The following is a 13,363-nucleotide window of genomic DNA, read 5'->3' on the forward strand; positions in this document are numbered from 1 at the left end:
CACTAGAACGGTGTATTTATTCGACGTCCTTTCTTGAATGGTGGTGGGATACTTATAAAAAATTTCGATACTTAAGTTACTAAAGATTTAAAGTAAATTTAAGTGAATTGGGACAAAAAAAATATTTAAATTGATGAGATATTTACAAAGTGAAGTGATAACTTGGCTATCACTTATGTATTTTTCTACTAGTAGTAGTAGATAATTTTTTCCTTAATATTTGAAAAATTATCCTACGTTGAACTAGTGGTTGTTTTGTTGATGGTATTTGAAGTAGTGGATGGCAAAGTCTATCATCCATTTTGTTTTTTCTACTCAAATTGACAAAACAAAACTTCACTATAACTCTTTTCTAGAAATAAAGGAAGAGAGCATAAGACGAGGAAAGAAGAAGAGAGTTATACACAATTGGCAAAGACGCGACCTATTTATATCCTATACAAATCAGACCACATTTTTTTATTATAAATCGAACCTATTAATTTGGATGTTTCTGAAATTAAAAAAAAAATTAAAAGGCCTAAATTAGATTTATTGATTTCAGTACTGTAGAAATTAAAATTTTTCTCTACCAAATAAACTAGAGAGTCTGATTTTAATGTTGTTCATTTGCAAAGCAAATAAGACCCTCCAATTTCACTACTTTAAATTAAAAAAAAAAAAAACTTCACATTAGAGTACAACACACCCCACTTCCTTATCAATACATAACACAAACTTAATTCATAACTAAAAAAATCAGCTTTCTGTCACATTGGCTTAAAGCCATCATTTAACTTGGTATCTAGGTGGAAAGAAGTCACCCAGTAGATAGCAACATTTTAATATTCAACCGTTGATAGTAGAGCCTACAAAGAAAATTCACAATAAAGATGGAAAAATTGAAATAGAAAAATTGCCAATCCACGTGGGGAACGCACAAGCGGTGTTCATGTGCACCTTTTACCATCCATGATTGATTCCCACCAAAAAATTATTATAAGGTATGATCACGTGTTAAAGTCTTAAAGAAACACAAATATTCTACAATTTCTTTTGCACTTAGAAGTCTCCCTACACAAACCATATACTTTACCAATTCCGACATTGTCATTAACTATGGCATCCATAGGTTCTCTGAAAATAATCGCTGCTCATGGATCCCAGCATGCTAGTTCTATTGTTCCTAGTTATCAAACCCAAAAGCAGGTAGGTTCCAGTTTCTTTCAGCACTTTCCAGCCAATAAAAGTTTAAAATTCTCAAGTCCCACTCAAGTACCTATACCGAGAAATTTCAAGAACACTACTATCAAAGCATTTTTCTTCAACAAGCCCAAGCAGCCGCAAGAATCTCCAAAACCAGGCAAGTGTTTCTACTTTCTATAGATCTATTTCCCATTTTTTTTTTTGGGGGTCATATGTTGACCTCTTTTACTAGCAGATATACACTTACATATTGTAAAATGAATTGCAACATTTGAACCATCAACTAGAAAAATCAATGATTATGGATTTAATACGATAAAATTACAATGGTTCATATGTTTCACTTTACTTGGATCACTGACTAGCATTTTTTAACCAAACTCTATCTACAAATTCGTAGTATTTACTAATTAGTTTGAGATAGAAACACAAAAAACTGACTTTGCATATCTTGTTTAAAATGAGAGGCAGTCAGAAATAGTGTAGTTAGATACAGAAGTATAGAACATTGTGAATTTGTGAAACAAAAATTGTCACAGTATTACCAAATATGCTTTTCTTTTTCTTATTTTCGTATTTATTTTATCTTTAATTTCCTTGTATTTTTACTTTTACACTATCCAAACACTACATAAAGAGTTAGAATAATAAATTCATTCTAAATCAACAACTTGGAATGGAGAAGATTAGACCAAATCGGAATTCAAGATATCGTATGTTCCATGTCAAATCAAATGGTCCGTGTGAGAACCTGTCGATTTGGGTTGTATCAACATTGTTCATTGATATTTATTTGTTAGTTTTTCATTGCTGTAGCAGCCAAAGTTCAAGAACTGTTTGTGTACGAGATCAACGAGCGTGACCGTGGCAGCCCGGCATACCTAAGGCTAAGCCAAAAGTCCGTAAACCACCTTGGTGACTTAGTGCCATTCAGCAACAAACTCTACTCCGGGAACCTACAAAAACGGTTAGGAATAACCGCCGGACTATGCATCCTCATCCAGCACGTGCCTCAAAAGAAGGGTGATCGCTACGAGGCCATTTACAGCTTCTACTTTGGCGACTACGGCCACATATCAGTGCAAGGTGCGTACCTCACCTACCAGGACACGTGGCTCGCTGTGACTGGTGGATCTGGAATATTCGAAGGGGTTTCTGGACAGGTGAAGCTTCAGCAACTTGTGTTCCCTTTCAAACTCTTCTACACTTTCTACTTGAAGGGTATCCCCGATTTGCCGGTTGAGCTTCTTGGAAAGGTGGTTGAGCCTTCGCCTAATGTTGAACCGTCTCCTGCTGCTAAGGCTGCTGAGCCTCATGCCTCTTTACGTAATTTCACCAACTGATGAATGATGATGCAAAAAAATTGAACTTAATAGGCTCATGGTCATACAATCAAAATTTTCTGAATCCTCCCCGAAATAATCCCTTTGTTTATGGTATTATCGTTCAATCTTCTTGTGTAAGAAGTGGCTTTTGGATGTGGCGAATGTGTTAGGTAAAAAAGTAATTGGAATTCGGAAAAATATTTTGTATGTTATTCGGGAATCAATTGTTTGAGTTTGGGTCGCATTACTGGAGTTGATTGGCATTGCGGGCTTACGCCAAACAAATACTATTTGTATTTGAAGATGTTATATAATTTTTTTTTTTAACAAAGAAAGAGAAGCTGAGATATGATCCAGCTTAGAATATCAGCACAAGTGCAAAAGCCCAATAGACTAAAAGGAACAACATTGAAGGGGAAAAAAAAGTAGTTCATTGTCTAAGAGGGAATTCATCGTTCAAGGTTGTTGTTCGTCACCTGATGTTCTCGGGTAGTCGGATGGTGGTGAGTAGGGGAGAGGGAGAGACCTTGAGCGGACGTGGAGCGAGGGTTGAGGTGTGCTGGCGACGCCGGAGGTTGAATGGCACGCGGGGGTGGCCACCTGGAAGGACACTCCGACGATCAAGTCAGATTCCGTACCAAAGGATGGCCGAATTAGGTAAAGATGGGATGTACCTCGGGGGGAGAGCTGTCCTCTCTCCTTATATACTATGTTGGGTGGGCCTAGTGATGGCCTAGCCCATTGGTTGAGGAGCTGAGCTGTCGTATTCCACGTGGGCAGGTCATCCCGGACTTCGGGTCGGGACACCGGGCACTGCCTCGAGGATACCAACCCGAGCGATGGCGCGCCTCGGGTGGTAGGTCGGTCGGGCCCTGAGTCGGGTGGTTGGAACCGACCCGTTGAACTCCTTTGCTGGAGGTTTGGGCTTGAGTTGGGGGTGGTGCCCCGACCCGGCGGCTAATTGGGCTGGACTTGGCAGTCCGTAACAGTGCCCCCAACGCGCCAGCCTTGAGGTTGAGAACTCGTGGCTGTGCGCGTTTGTCCTACTCACCAAGGCAGCAAGCTTTCTTCTTTCTCGGGAACTCGTCGATGGCGTTTCGTGTCCCTTATGCGTGGTCGCCTCGGCCCTTGTGCTGCTTTCTTGGCTTCTGTGCTGGACATTAAATGCTCATCATTTCATTAATTTGAAATTTTGGGTGAAATGGCGAATATGCCCCTGCCTTTTGGCGCTCTTCCTCGGCAGTTACGCTTTCCTCCCCTTATTTTTATTTCGTAACCCCCTCTCCACTCTGTTTTTCCCTTTTCCCTCATCTTAATCTTTTCGCGTTGCTGCTGCTTCTGCCTCTGCTTCCACTTCTTACTGCATTAGTTCTTTCTTGCTTCCAGTGACCTTTCTCCTCTTTGGGTTTTCCAGCATCTTGCAGATTCTGCTTTCCTGGTAAGTTTTTGTGGTTTTTCCTTTCTGGTTGCCTCTTCCCTTTAGTTTTCGTGCATTCTTGTTTATGCATGCCTAGGTTTCTGCGTTTTTCTTGTTGCTTTTTCTTCTAGAGGGGGTGCCACTGGATTTTTTCTGGGTTTTTACTTGCGTTTTGGGTTAGTATAGGGGATCTAGAGGGTGATTCGTAGTTTTCATTTTCGCTTTTTATTGTTTCGAGGGTTCCCGACTTCCCGTTTTGACTAAGTGGTGTCCCCGTTGTAGGTATGGCCGAGCGCCTTGCTTTCTTGAGTCAAGCTCAGCACCCTCTAGCCGATTTTGTCGACCACTACGCCTGGGTTTCCTCCGATGTGAAGGATACCCCTTCTAGAATTACAAAGGAGGGACTCCAGAAACTGCGCCAGTCAGGGCTCTTGTGTGGAGGGGGTCCCGAGGAGGCGCTTTATCAAGTTTACGTTCCTGCTGGTCGGGAGCGCGTATGCCAGAAAAACTTGGCTTCCCCTCGAGTTGTTGATTGGTTGTGGGTTTACGAGCCTATGTTCACGACCTTGGGGCTTCGTCTGCCTTTCTCCCCCTTCGTTATGGGTTTGTTAAATCGCTGCGATGTTGCTCCGTCGCAGCTTCACCCGAACAGTTTGGCTTCCATCCGATGTTTCAAGATGGTTTGCGAGTATCTGGAGCTGCCGACTTCAGTGAATGTCTTCCTCTACCTCATCCTGCTCATGAACCCTTCTAGCCAGGGGAAGGCTAAGAAGGGATATATGCCTTTTACAGCTCAGCAAGGCCGTAGAATCTTTGGCCTTTTTGAGGACTCTTATCATGGCTTTAAGTCTACCTTCTTTAAAGTTAGGCCAGTTGAAGGTCACCAACCTTTCTGGCTTACGGCCGAAGGAGCTAGGCGGATCCTGACCTACTGGAGTTTTGGGGCGGGATCTGACTATCTAATAAAAAGTCTCTTATGATTGGCTGAGTCCAGAAGATCGCAATATTGCTGATATTCTGTTGGCCATTTTTGGTGAAAAGAACCTTAATCCCCGTATGGTTATGGGGGATCAGGAGGCCGGTCGGTTGTATGTTAGTGAGTTCCTTTTCTTTTGTACTTTTTCATGCTTTATTCTTCTATTATTCACACCTTTGCTCTCTTTTTCTTTGCTCGTAGTTTCCATCACTGGCGGAAAGAAGACCTTGGCTGATTTGATGAGCCTCATCAAGGGGGATGATGAATGATGAGCGGATAATTTATACGCTTTTTGACATTATTTTTAGTATGTTTTTAGTAGAATCTGGTTACTTTTAGGGATGTTTTCATTAGTTTTTATGTTAAATTCACATTTCTAGACTTTACTATGAGTTTGTGTATTTTTCTGTGATTTCAGGTATTTTCTAGCTGAAATTGAGGGGCTTGAGCAAAAATCAGATTCAGAGGTTGAAGAAGGACTGCTGATGCTGTTGGATTCTGACCTCCCTGCACTCAAAATAGATTTTCTGGAGCTACAGAACTCAAAATGGCGCGCTTCTAATTGCGTTGGAAAGTAGACATCCAGGGCTTCCTAAAAATATATAATAGTCCATACTTTGCCCAAGTTTTGACGATGCAAACTGGCGTTCAACGCCAGCTCTCTGCCCAATTCTGGCATCCAGCGCGAGAAACAAGCTGCAAAGTGGAGTTCAACGCCCAAACTGGCACAAAAGCTGGCGTTCAACTCCAAGAATGACCTCTCCACGTGTAGACTTCAAGCTCAGCCCAAGCACACACCAAGTGGGCCCCGGAAGTGGATTTATGCATCAATTACTTACTTTTGTAAACCCTAGTAGCTAGTTTATTATAAATAGGACATTTTACTATTGTATTTGATATCTTTGGATTATATTTTGATCTATTGATCACGTTTGGGGGCTGGCCATTCGGCCATACCTGGACCTTTCACTTATGTATTTTCAACGGTAGAGTTTCTACACTCCATAGATTAAGGTGTGGAGCTCTGCTGTTCCTCAAAGATTAATACAAAGTACTACTGTTTTTCTATTCAATTCAACTTATTCCGCTTCTAAGATAGTCATTCGCACTTCAACCTGAATGTGATGAACGTGACATTCATCATCATTCCCTATGAACGCGTGCCTGACAACCACTTCCGTTCTACCTTAGATTGAATGAGTATCTCTTAGATTACTAATACAGGGGACCGAGTCCGAGATATTGGGATCTTCGTGGTATAAGCTAGATTGATGGCAGCATTCATGAGAGTCCGGAAGGTCTAAACCTTGTCTGTGGTATTCCGAGTAGGACTCTGGGATTGAATGACTGTGACGAGCTCAAAACTCGCGAATGCTGGGCGTAGTGACAGACGCAAAAGGATAGTAAATCCTATTCCAGTACGATCGAGAACCTCCAGATGATTAGCCATGCAGTGACAGCGCATCGGATCATTTTCACAGAGAGGAATAGGATGCAACCATCGACAAGGGTGATGCCTCCAGACGATTAGCCGTGCTGTGACAGAGCATTTGGACCATTTTCCCGAGAGGATTGAAAGTAGCCATTGGCACCGGTGACATTCTTACATAAAGCCAGCCATGGAAAGGAGTAAGATGGATTGGATGAAGACAGCAGGAAAGCGGAGGTTCAGAGGAACGAATACATCTCCATACGCTTATCTGAAATTCTCACCAATGATTTACATAAGTATTTCTATCCTTCTTTTATTACTAAATTTCAAAAACTACATAACTATTTTATATCCGCCTGACTGAGATTTACAAGGTGACAATAGCTTGCTTCATACCAACAATCTCCGTGGGATTCGACCCTTACTCACGTAAGGTATTACTTGGACGACCCAGTGCACTTGCTGGTTAGTTATGCGAAGTTGTGAAGATATGTTTAGACCATGGTTCTGTGCATCCGTTTTTGGTGCCATCGCCAGGGAATCAATTTCGAACAATAATTCACAACCTGAGTAACAATTTTGCATACCAATGAGCGTGAGGATGACTCCTCGGAGACTCCTACGGTGAGTCAGGAGCAGGGAGAAACTGGGGAGGCCAGTGGTCAGGTGGACGGGGCCGACCAGGTTCAGCCAGAGAAAGTTGTTCCTCCCGAGAATGCTGCGGGACCCCAGGGTGTGGAAACGGAAACTCTTGAGGAGGATTTTGGTTTTGGTGACGAGGAGTTGAAAGTCGCGAGGAAACCAAAGAAGAGGAAGCGGGATACCGGGAAGGCGCTCTTAGTTATGGAGAAAAACTTCGATGCTGGGGGTTTCATTGAGTCCCAGTTGCTCCCTGGCACCGAGGAGTTTTTTCACGAGACCGACCTTTCCGGGCAGGCTAGGTGGATCTACCGCAGTCTTCTCCGAGCTGCTGCTATCGCCAAGAAGGTGGAGCCTCTCTTGGGCAATTATCATGCTATGGAGGTAAAGCTTCGGAACTCCCAAAAAGATCTGACGGATTCACGATCTCAGGAGGAGTCTCTGAAGACAAAATTGTCCGAGCAGGAGAAAAAGGCTGAGGAGGATGCTAAGGAGATCAACAGGCTGGTGGATCGGGATATGGCCTTGATGAAGGATCTGAACACCTCCCATGGTGAGGCTGCTGCTGCCAAGAAAATGGTTGAGGAGTTGGAGGAGAAACTAATGTTGGCAGAGAGCTCGGCAGAGGATGCTATCCGGGAGATGGCTGCTCTAAAGAAAAAGAACAAAGAGCTTGCCAAGGGGCCTGTGAGGCCGTTAAGTTGACCGAGGAAGGGATTAAGCTCCACGTGGCCGTGTTGGCTCCCGACCTTGACCTCTCCCAAGTTGGTGCTATGAAGACAGTGGAGGCTGGGAAGATCGTTGACATCCTCAAGCGCTAGATGGATATTTCCCGACTTTTATGTTCTTTTGGTTTATCTTGTAACTTGCTTTTTATTCTGGGGCCTATTATAAGGCACCCTCTGGTTGTACCGAATACTTTGTCTTTATTTTAAACTGCCATTTTGGTTATTGCTTGTTTTATTCGGGCCGTTGTGGCTTTGCTTTTGCTGTTTTGTTTGCTCGGGCCACCGCGGCCTTTTGGTTTACCGTTTTCGTGGTATTTATTATTCTTGCTGCTTGTTTGAGCCGTTTTTGTTTTTTGGTCCCTATGATTTTCGGGGTGATCAGTCCCGGGTTTCCGTTATGTCGACCGTTCGCCTTTTTCCCTCGCTTGTTATTCCGATTCAAAACTTGCGAAAAGTAAAACTTATCATATTGTTAGGATTCTGAAACAAGGAAATAATGTAATGCGTAATTAAGCAAAAGATAATAAAAGAGGAAAATGATAGGATTGATAGAAAGAGGAATATAAAGGAGAAAAAGGAAGGGTCGAGGTCGTCAGGTCGTTTCTTCGTTTTCCCTTTATAAGTAGAACTTCTTGAGGTTTGCCATGTTCCACGTTCTCGGCACCTCGCTTCCATCCAATTTTTCCAGCTTGTAGCCTCCCTTGCCGAGGACCTCTCTTACCCTGTAAGGACCTTCCCAGTTTGCGGCTAGCTTGCCTTCCCCTGGGGTAGGTAGCCTTATGTTGTTTCTTCGTAAGACCAAGTCGCCTTCTCCTAGGCTTTTTTTTAGCACTTTGCCATTGTACCTTAGGGCTATTCTTTTTTTATTGCCGCTTCTGCTAGGTGTGCCATTTGTCTTGTCCCGTCGGCCAAGTCCTTTTCGATTGCTTCGCTTCCTCCTCCGAGGAGTAACCTGGGGCTTGGTTCCCCGACCTCGACCGGGATGACTGCGTCAACCCCGTATGTGAGTCGGAAGGGGGTTTCGCCGGTAGACAATTGGGAGGTGGTCATGTAGGACCACAAGACCGAGGCTAGCTCGTCTACCCATGAGACCTTCTTTCCTTCAAGTCGCTTTTTTAATCCTTTTAGGATAACTTTGTTGGCTGCCTCTACCTGGCCGTTGGTTTGGGGGTGCTTGACTGTGGAGAACCTCTGTTCGATCTTTAGTCCCTCTAGGAACCCTTTGAACTTCTTGTCGGTGAATTGTGTCCCGTTGTCCGATATGACGGTTTCCGGGATTTCGAACCTGGTGACCACTTGCCTCCATATGAACTTTTGGCAATATGCTGAGGATATGCTGGCAAGCGCTTCTGCTTCCACCCATTTGGTGTAATAGTCTATGGCCACTATCAGGTATTTTACTTGTCCGTGTCCCGGTGGGAACGGCCCTAAGAGGTCGACTCCCCATTGGGCGAAAGGTCGGGGGGCCATCATTAAGCTGAGCTCTTCGGGTGGTGCTTTGTGGAAGTTGGCATTTTCTTGGCATTTTTTGCATTTTTTCACGAACTCCTGGGCGTTCGACATTATTGTAGGCCAGTAATATCCTACTCGAATGATCTTTCTTGCTAAAGATCTTCCCCCGATGTGGTGACTACAACATCCTTCGAGGACTTCTCTGAGGACGTAGTTCGTTTGGTCAGGGTGCAGACATTTGAGTAGGGGCTGGTGCGGCCCTCGTTTGTACAACTGTCCCTGTATGATTGTGTACTACAGAGCTTCTCTCTTAATATCTTGTGCCTCCTTCTCATCTGGGGGTGTTTCTGCATGCTCCAGGTATCGGAAAATAGGGTCTATCCACGAGAGGGGGTTTGGCACCTGGGCTGTGCACATGATGATTGCAGGTTCAGTTGCTAGCCCTTGGATTAGGGATCTGTTTCCCGTCCTGGGTTTGGTGCTTGCTAGCTTGGAGAGGAGATCGGCTCATGCATTTCTTTCTCTGAGGACGTGCTGGATTGTGACTTCTTCAAAGCTTTGGCATAGTTCTTTTACCTTTTCCAGGTATTTTTGTAGCAACGCGTCCCTAGCTTGGTAGCTGCCATTTACCTGGGAGGTGACGACTTGGGAGTCACTACTGACTTCTACCCTTGACGCCCCGACCTCTTTGGCTAGTATCAGTCCCTCTATCAGGGCCTCATATTTGGCCTGGTTATTGGAGACCGGGAAGTCGAACTTGATGGATTGTTCGTAGGCTACTCCTGCCGAGTTTTCGAGGATAATTCCGGCACCTCCGAACGTTTGGTTGGATGCTCCGTCAACGTGGAGTTTCTACCGTGTGTTCGGCGTGTCGGGAGTCTCTCATGTGACTTCCACGAGGAAATCTGCCATGGCTTGGGCTTTGATTGCTTGTCTGGGCTCATATTACAAATCACATTGAAAGAGTTCTATCGCCCATGCCATCATTCTTCCCGCCAGGTCTGGTTTCTGGAGGACTTGTCGGATGGCCTGGTCGGTTCTTAGAATGATTATGTGCCCTTGGAAGTATTGCTTTATCCTTCTGGATGAGATTAGTAGGGCGTAGGCCAGTTTTTCCAACTTGGTGTACCTCATCTCCGCTCCTTGGAGTATTTTGCTGATGAAGTATATTGGGCGCTGAGTTTTGTCCTCTTCTTGGACCAGAACTGCCACCATTGCTTGTGAGGTTACAGCCAGGTACAAGTATAGGGGCTCCCCTTCTTTAGGCTTGCTGAGTACGGGAGGTTCCGAGAGTATCTTCTTGAAATGGCTGGACGCTTCTTCGCATGCCGGGGTCCATTCGAAGGCGATCCCTTTTTTCATTAGGTTGAAAAATGGGATGGCCCTTTCTGCCGAGGCGCCGAGGAACCGAGATAGGGCCGTGAGCTTCCCGGTGAGTCGTTGTACATCCTTGATGCACCCAGGGCTCGTCATTTTGAGGACGGCTTTACATTTTTCTGGGTTCGCTTCTACCCCTCTTTGTGTTATCATGAACCCTAGGAATTTTCCTGCTTCCATGGCGAACGCGCATTTAAGCGGATTGAGTCTCATGTTGAATTTCCTTAGCGCTTTGAAGACAGCCTGGAGGTCGTCTATTAGCTTGTTCGGTTCTGCTGTTTTTACCAGGATGTCGTTGACATAAACTTCTACCATCTTGCCGATGAGATCATGGAAGACTCTGCTCATTAGCCTTTGGTAGGTGGCCCCTGCGTTCTTCAGCCCGAAGGGCATTAATTTGTAGCAGTAAATGCCCCCTGGTGTTATGAATGTCATTTTGTCCTCGTCAGGTCAGTGCATAGGGATCTGGTTATAGCCAGAATAGGCATCCATGAAGCTGAGGAAACAATATCCCGCGGCTGAGTCAACCAAGGTGTCAATGTTGGGGAGAAAAAAGGAGTCTTTTGGGCATACTTTGTTCAGGTTGGAGTAATCGACGCACATTCTCCATTTTTCGCTGGCTTTTTTGACTAAGACGAGATTGGACAGCCATGTCGAGTACTCGAGTTCCTTGATAAACCCTGCTTCTAGCAATCCTGCTGTCTGCTTGGCAACTTCTTCAGCTCTTTCTTGCGACATCTTCCTTCGCCGCTGGGCTACCGGTTTGGCATCAGGCTTTATGGCTAGCCGGTGGGACATGACCTCGGGATCCAATCCTGGCATGTCTGATGGGGTCCATGTGAAGTGGTTGCCGTTTGCTCTCACAATCTCTATAAGGGGCCCTTAAGTTCATGGGGGCAGGTTTCTATTTACGAAGGTAAACTGATCTGCCATTTTTCCTATCTGGAACTTTTCCATGTCCCCTTCTGGTTTTGGTCTTGGCTTGTCCTCCATCCTGACGTCCAAATTTGCCAGGAACACGTTGGCTGCCCTCTTAGATTCTTTCTTTAAGGAGAGACTAGCGCTGTCGCAGGTGACTGCCGTTTCTAGGTCTCCCCTTATGGAACTAACTATTCCCTTGTCCGTTATGAACTTCATTGTTAGGAACTTGGTGCATACTATAGCTGAGAATTTGTTGATAGTTTTTCTTTCTAGGATGATGTTATAGGCAGTGGAGTCTCTAAGGACTATGAAGTCTGCCATAACCCATTTTCTGGCGTCACTGGTTCCTAGGCTGATTGGGAGAGAGATCGTCCTGTCGGGTTTAATGTAGTTATTGCCTAGTCCCATGACTCCGTGTTGGTGGTTCTTGAGGTCAGATTCCCTGAGCCCCATGGCATTGAACACATTTCTAAATAGAATGTTTGAATCTGCTCCCGTGTCGACGAGGATACGCCTGACTAGTCCTGTCCCGACCATCACGGTAACTACCATGGGGGGGTCTTCGGGGAGGTCACTGAACCACTTATCTTCTGGGTCAAATGATATTGTGGGATGCTTTTTGCTGGAGGCGGGGCCATCTGTCGAGATGGAGAGTACTCGGGTGTCCCTTTTGGCTGCTGACTTGGATTTAGGGGGGCTGTCACGCCCGACCACGATGTTGACTATGAAAGTTGGGGGGTTATTGGCATCCCCTGTGGGTTCTTGCCTTGGTTTGACAGTTCGGCTTCGATCTTCCTCGAAGCATTTCCTTTCCCGCCTCCTCGGTTCTCTGATGAGCCGGGAGAATTCGCTCAGCTTTCCTTCTCTGATGGCCTATTCCAGGGCATCCTTAAAGTCGAAGCAGTCTTGGATTTTATGGCCAAACCCCTTGTGATAATCACAGTAAAGGCTCCTGTTGCCTCCCGTTCTTTCCTTCAATGGCCTAGGTCTGGATAGGATTCCCTTGTCTGCAATTTGTTTGTAGACTTCTACTATAGGCGCCGCAAGTGGCGTGTAGTTCGTGAACTTTCCTACCCGTAGGTGCTTGGGTGGCTTGTTTAGGGTGCCGTCCCTGGGGGCTTCTTTGTACCTGTCGACTTGAGGAGCCTGCCGAGCTGACGAGCCAGGGATCTGCCGTTTATTGGCTGCTACAACCTGACTGACCTCTTCATCGTTGATGTATTCCTTGGCCACGCTTTTTATTTTCTGCATGGTCCATACATGCTTGGTTGTGAGGTGCTTCCTAAAGTCTTCGTTTAGCAGGCCATTTGTTAGGCATAGACTAGCGACTGAGTCCGTGAGGCCGTCGATCTCCAAACACTCGTCGTTGAACCTATCTAGAAACTTCCTAGTCGGCTCCCCGGGCTTTTGGGTGACCCCCAGCAAGTTGATTGGGTGTTTTGCTTTGTCTATGCGCGTCGTGAACTGAGCTAGAAAGTTTCGAGATATGTCTGCGAAAGTTGTGATGGACTCTTGTGGGAGGGCGTTGAACCATCGAATTGCTGGACCGGCCAATGTTACAGGGAATGCCCGGCATCTGACCGCGTCACCTGCCCCTTCCAAGTCCATCCTTGCTTCAAAAGCTGTCATATGCTCCTGGGGGTCTTTGGTCCCATCGTACCTCATGTTCGTCGGCTTGTCGAAGTTTCTCGGGAGCCAGACCTTGAGGATTGAGGGGTGAAAGGGGGTGGCTCCCATGATAATGAGATCTTGTTGTCTCCTAGGTTTCCTTGGGTAAGTCGGGAAGTTGCTTGTGTGTGCACTTCTTCGTGCCTTGCTAGGCTTTTTCCCTGGCTGTCGTGTGCCCGGGAGAAGGATCGGGTGCGGGCGTGGGACCGGCTATCGTCGCCGTGCGAGTGGCTGACGTCTTCG

General features: G+C 45.6%; 2 protein-coding genes across 3 annotated transcripts; one reads left to right on the forward strand and one right to left on the reverse strand.

Annotated features, from left to right (window-relative positions):
* LOC107643776 (allene oxide cyclase, chloroplastic) lies at positions 855–2,802 on the forward strand. 2 transcript variants are annotated; one of them, XM_016347513.2, is made up of 2 exons: positions 855–1,342; positions 2,002–2,802. In XM_016347513.2, the coding sequence occupies exons 1-2, from the start codon at positions 1,099–1,101 to the stop codon at positions 2,526–2,528; spliced, it is 771 nt and encodes a 256-aa protein (XP_016202999.1). In that variant the 5' UTR covers positions 855–1,098; the 3' UTR covers positions 2,529–2,802. The 2 variants fall into 2 exon arrangements, with proteins under 2 accessions (XP_016202999.1, XP_016203000.1); XM_016347514.2 differs by having other exon boundaries at positions 871–1,342; positions 2,005–2,802.
* On the reverse strand, positions 11,420–13,117 carry LOC107640828. The gene is made up of 2 exons (XM_016344330.1): positions 12,485–13,117; positions 11,420–12,325 (listed from the first exon to the last, which is right to left on the reverse strand). The coding sequence occupies exons 1-2, from the start codon at positions 13,115–13,117 to the stop codon at positions 11,420–11,422; spliced, it is 1,539 nt and encodes a 512-aa protein (XP_016199816.1).

This window comes from Arachis ipaensis, chromosome B05, assembly GCF_000816755.2.
Source record: "Arachis ipaensis cultivar K30076 chromosome B05, Araip1.1, whole genome shotgun sequence".
Taxonomy (NCBI): domain Eukaryota; kingdom Viridiplantae; phylum Streptophyta; class Magnoliopsida; order Fabales; family Fabaceae; genus Arachis; species Arachis ipaensis.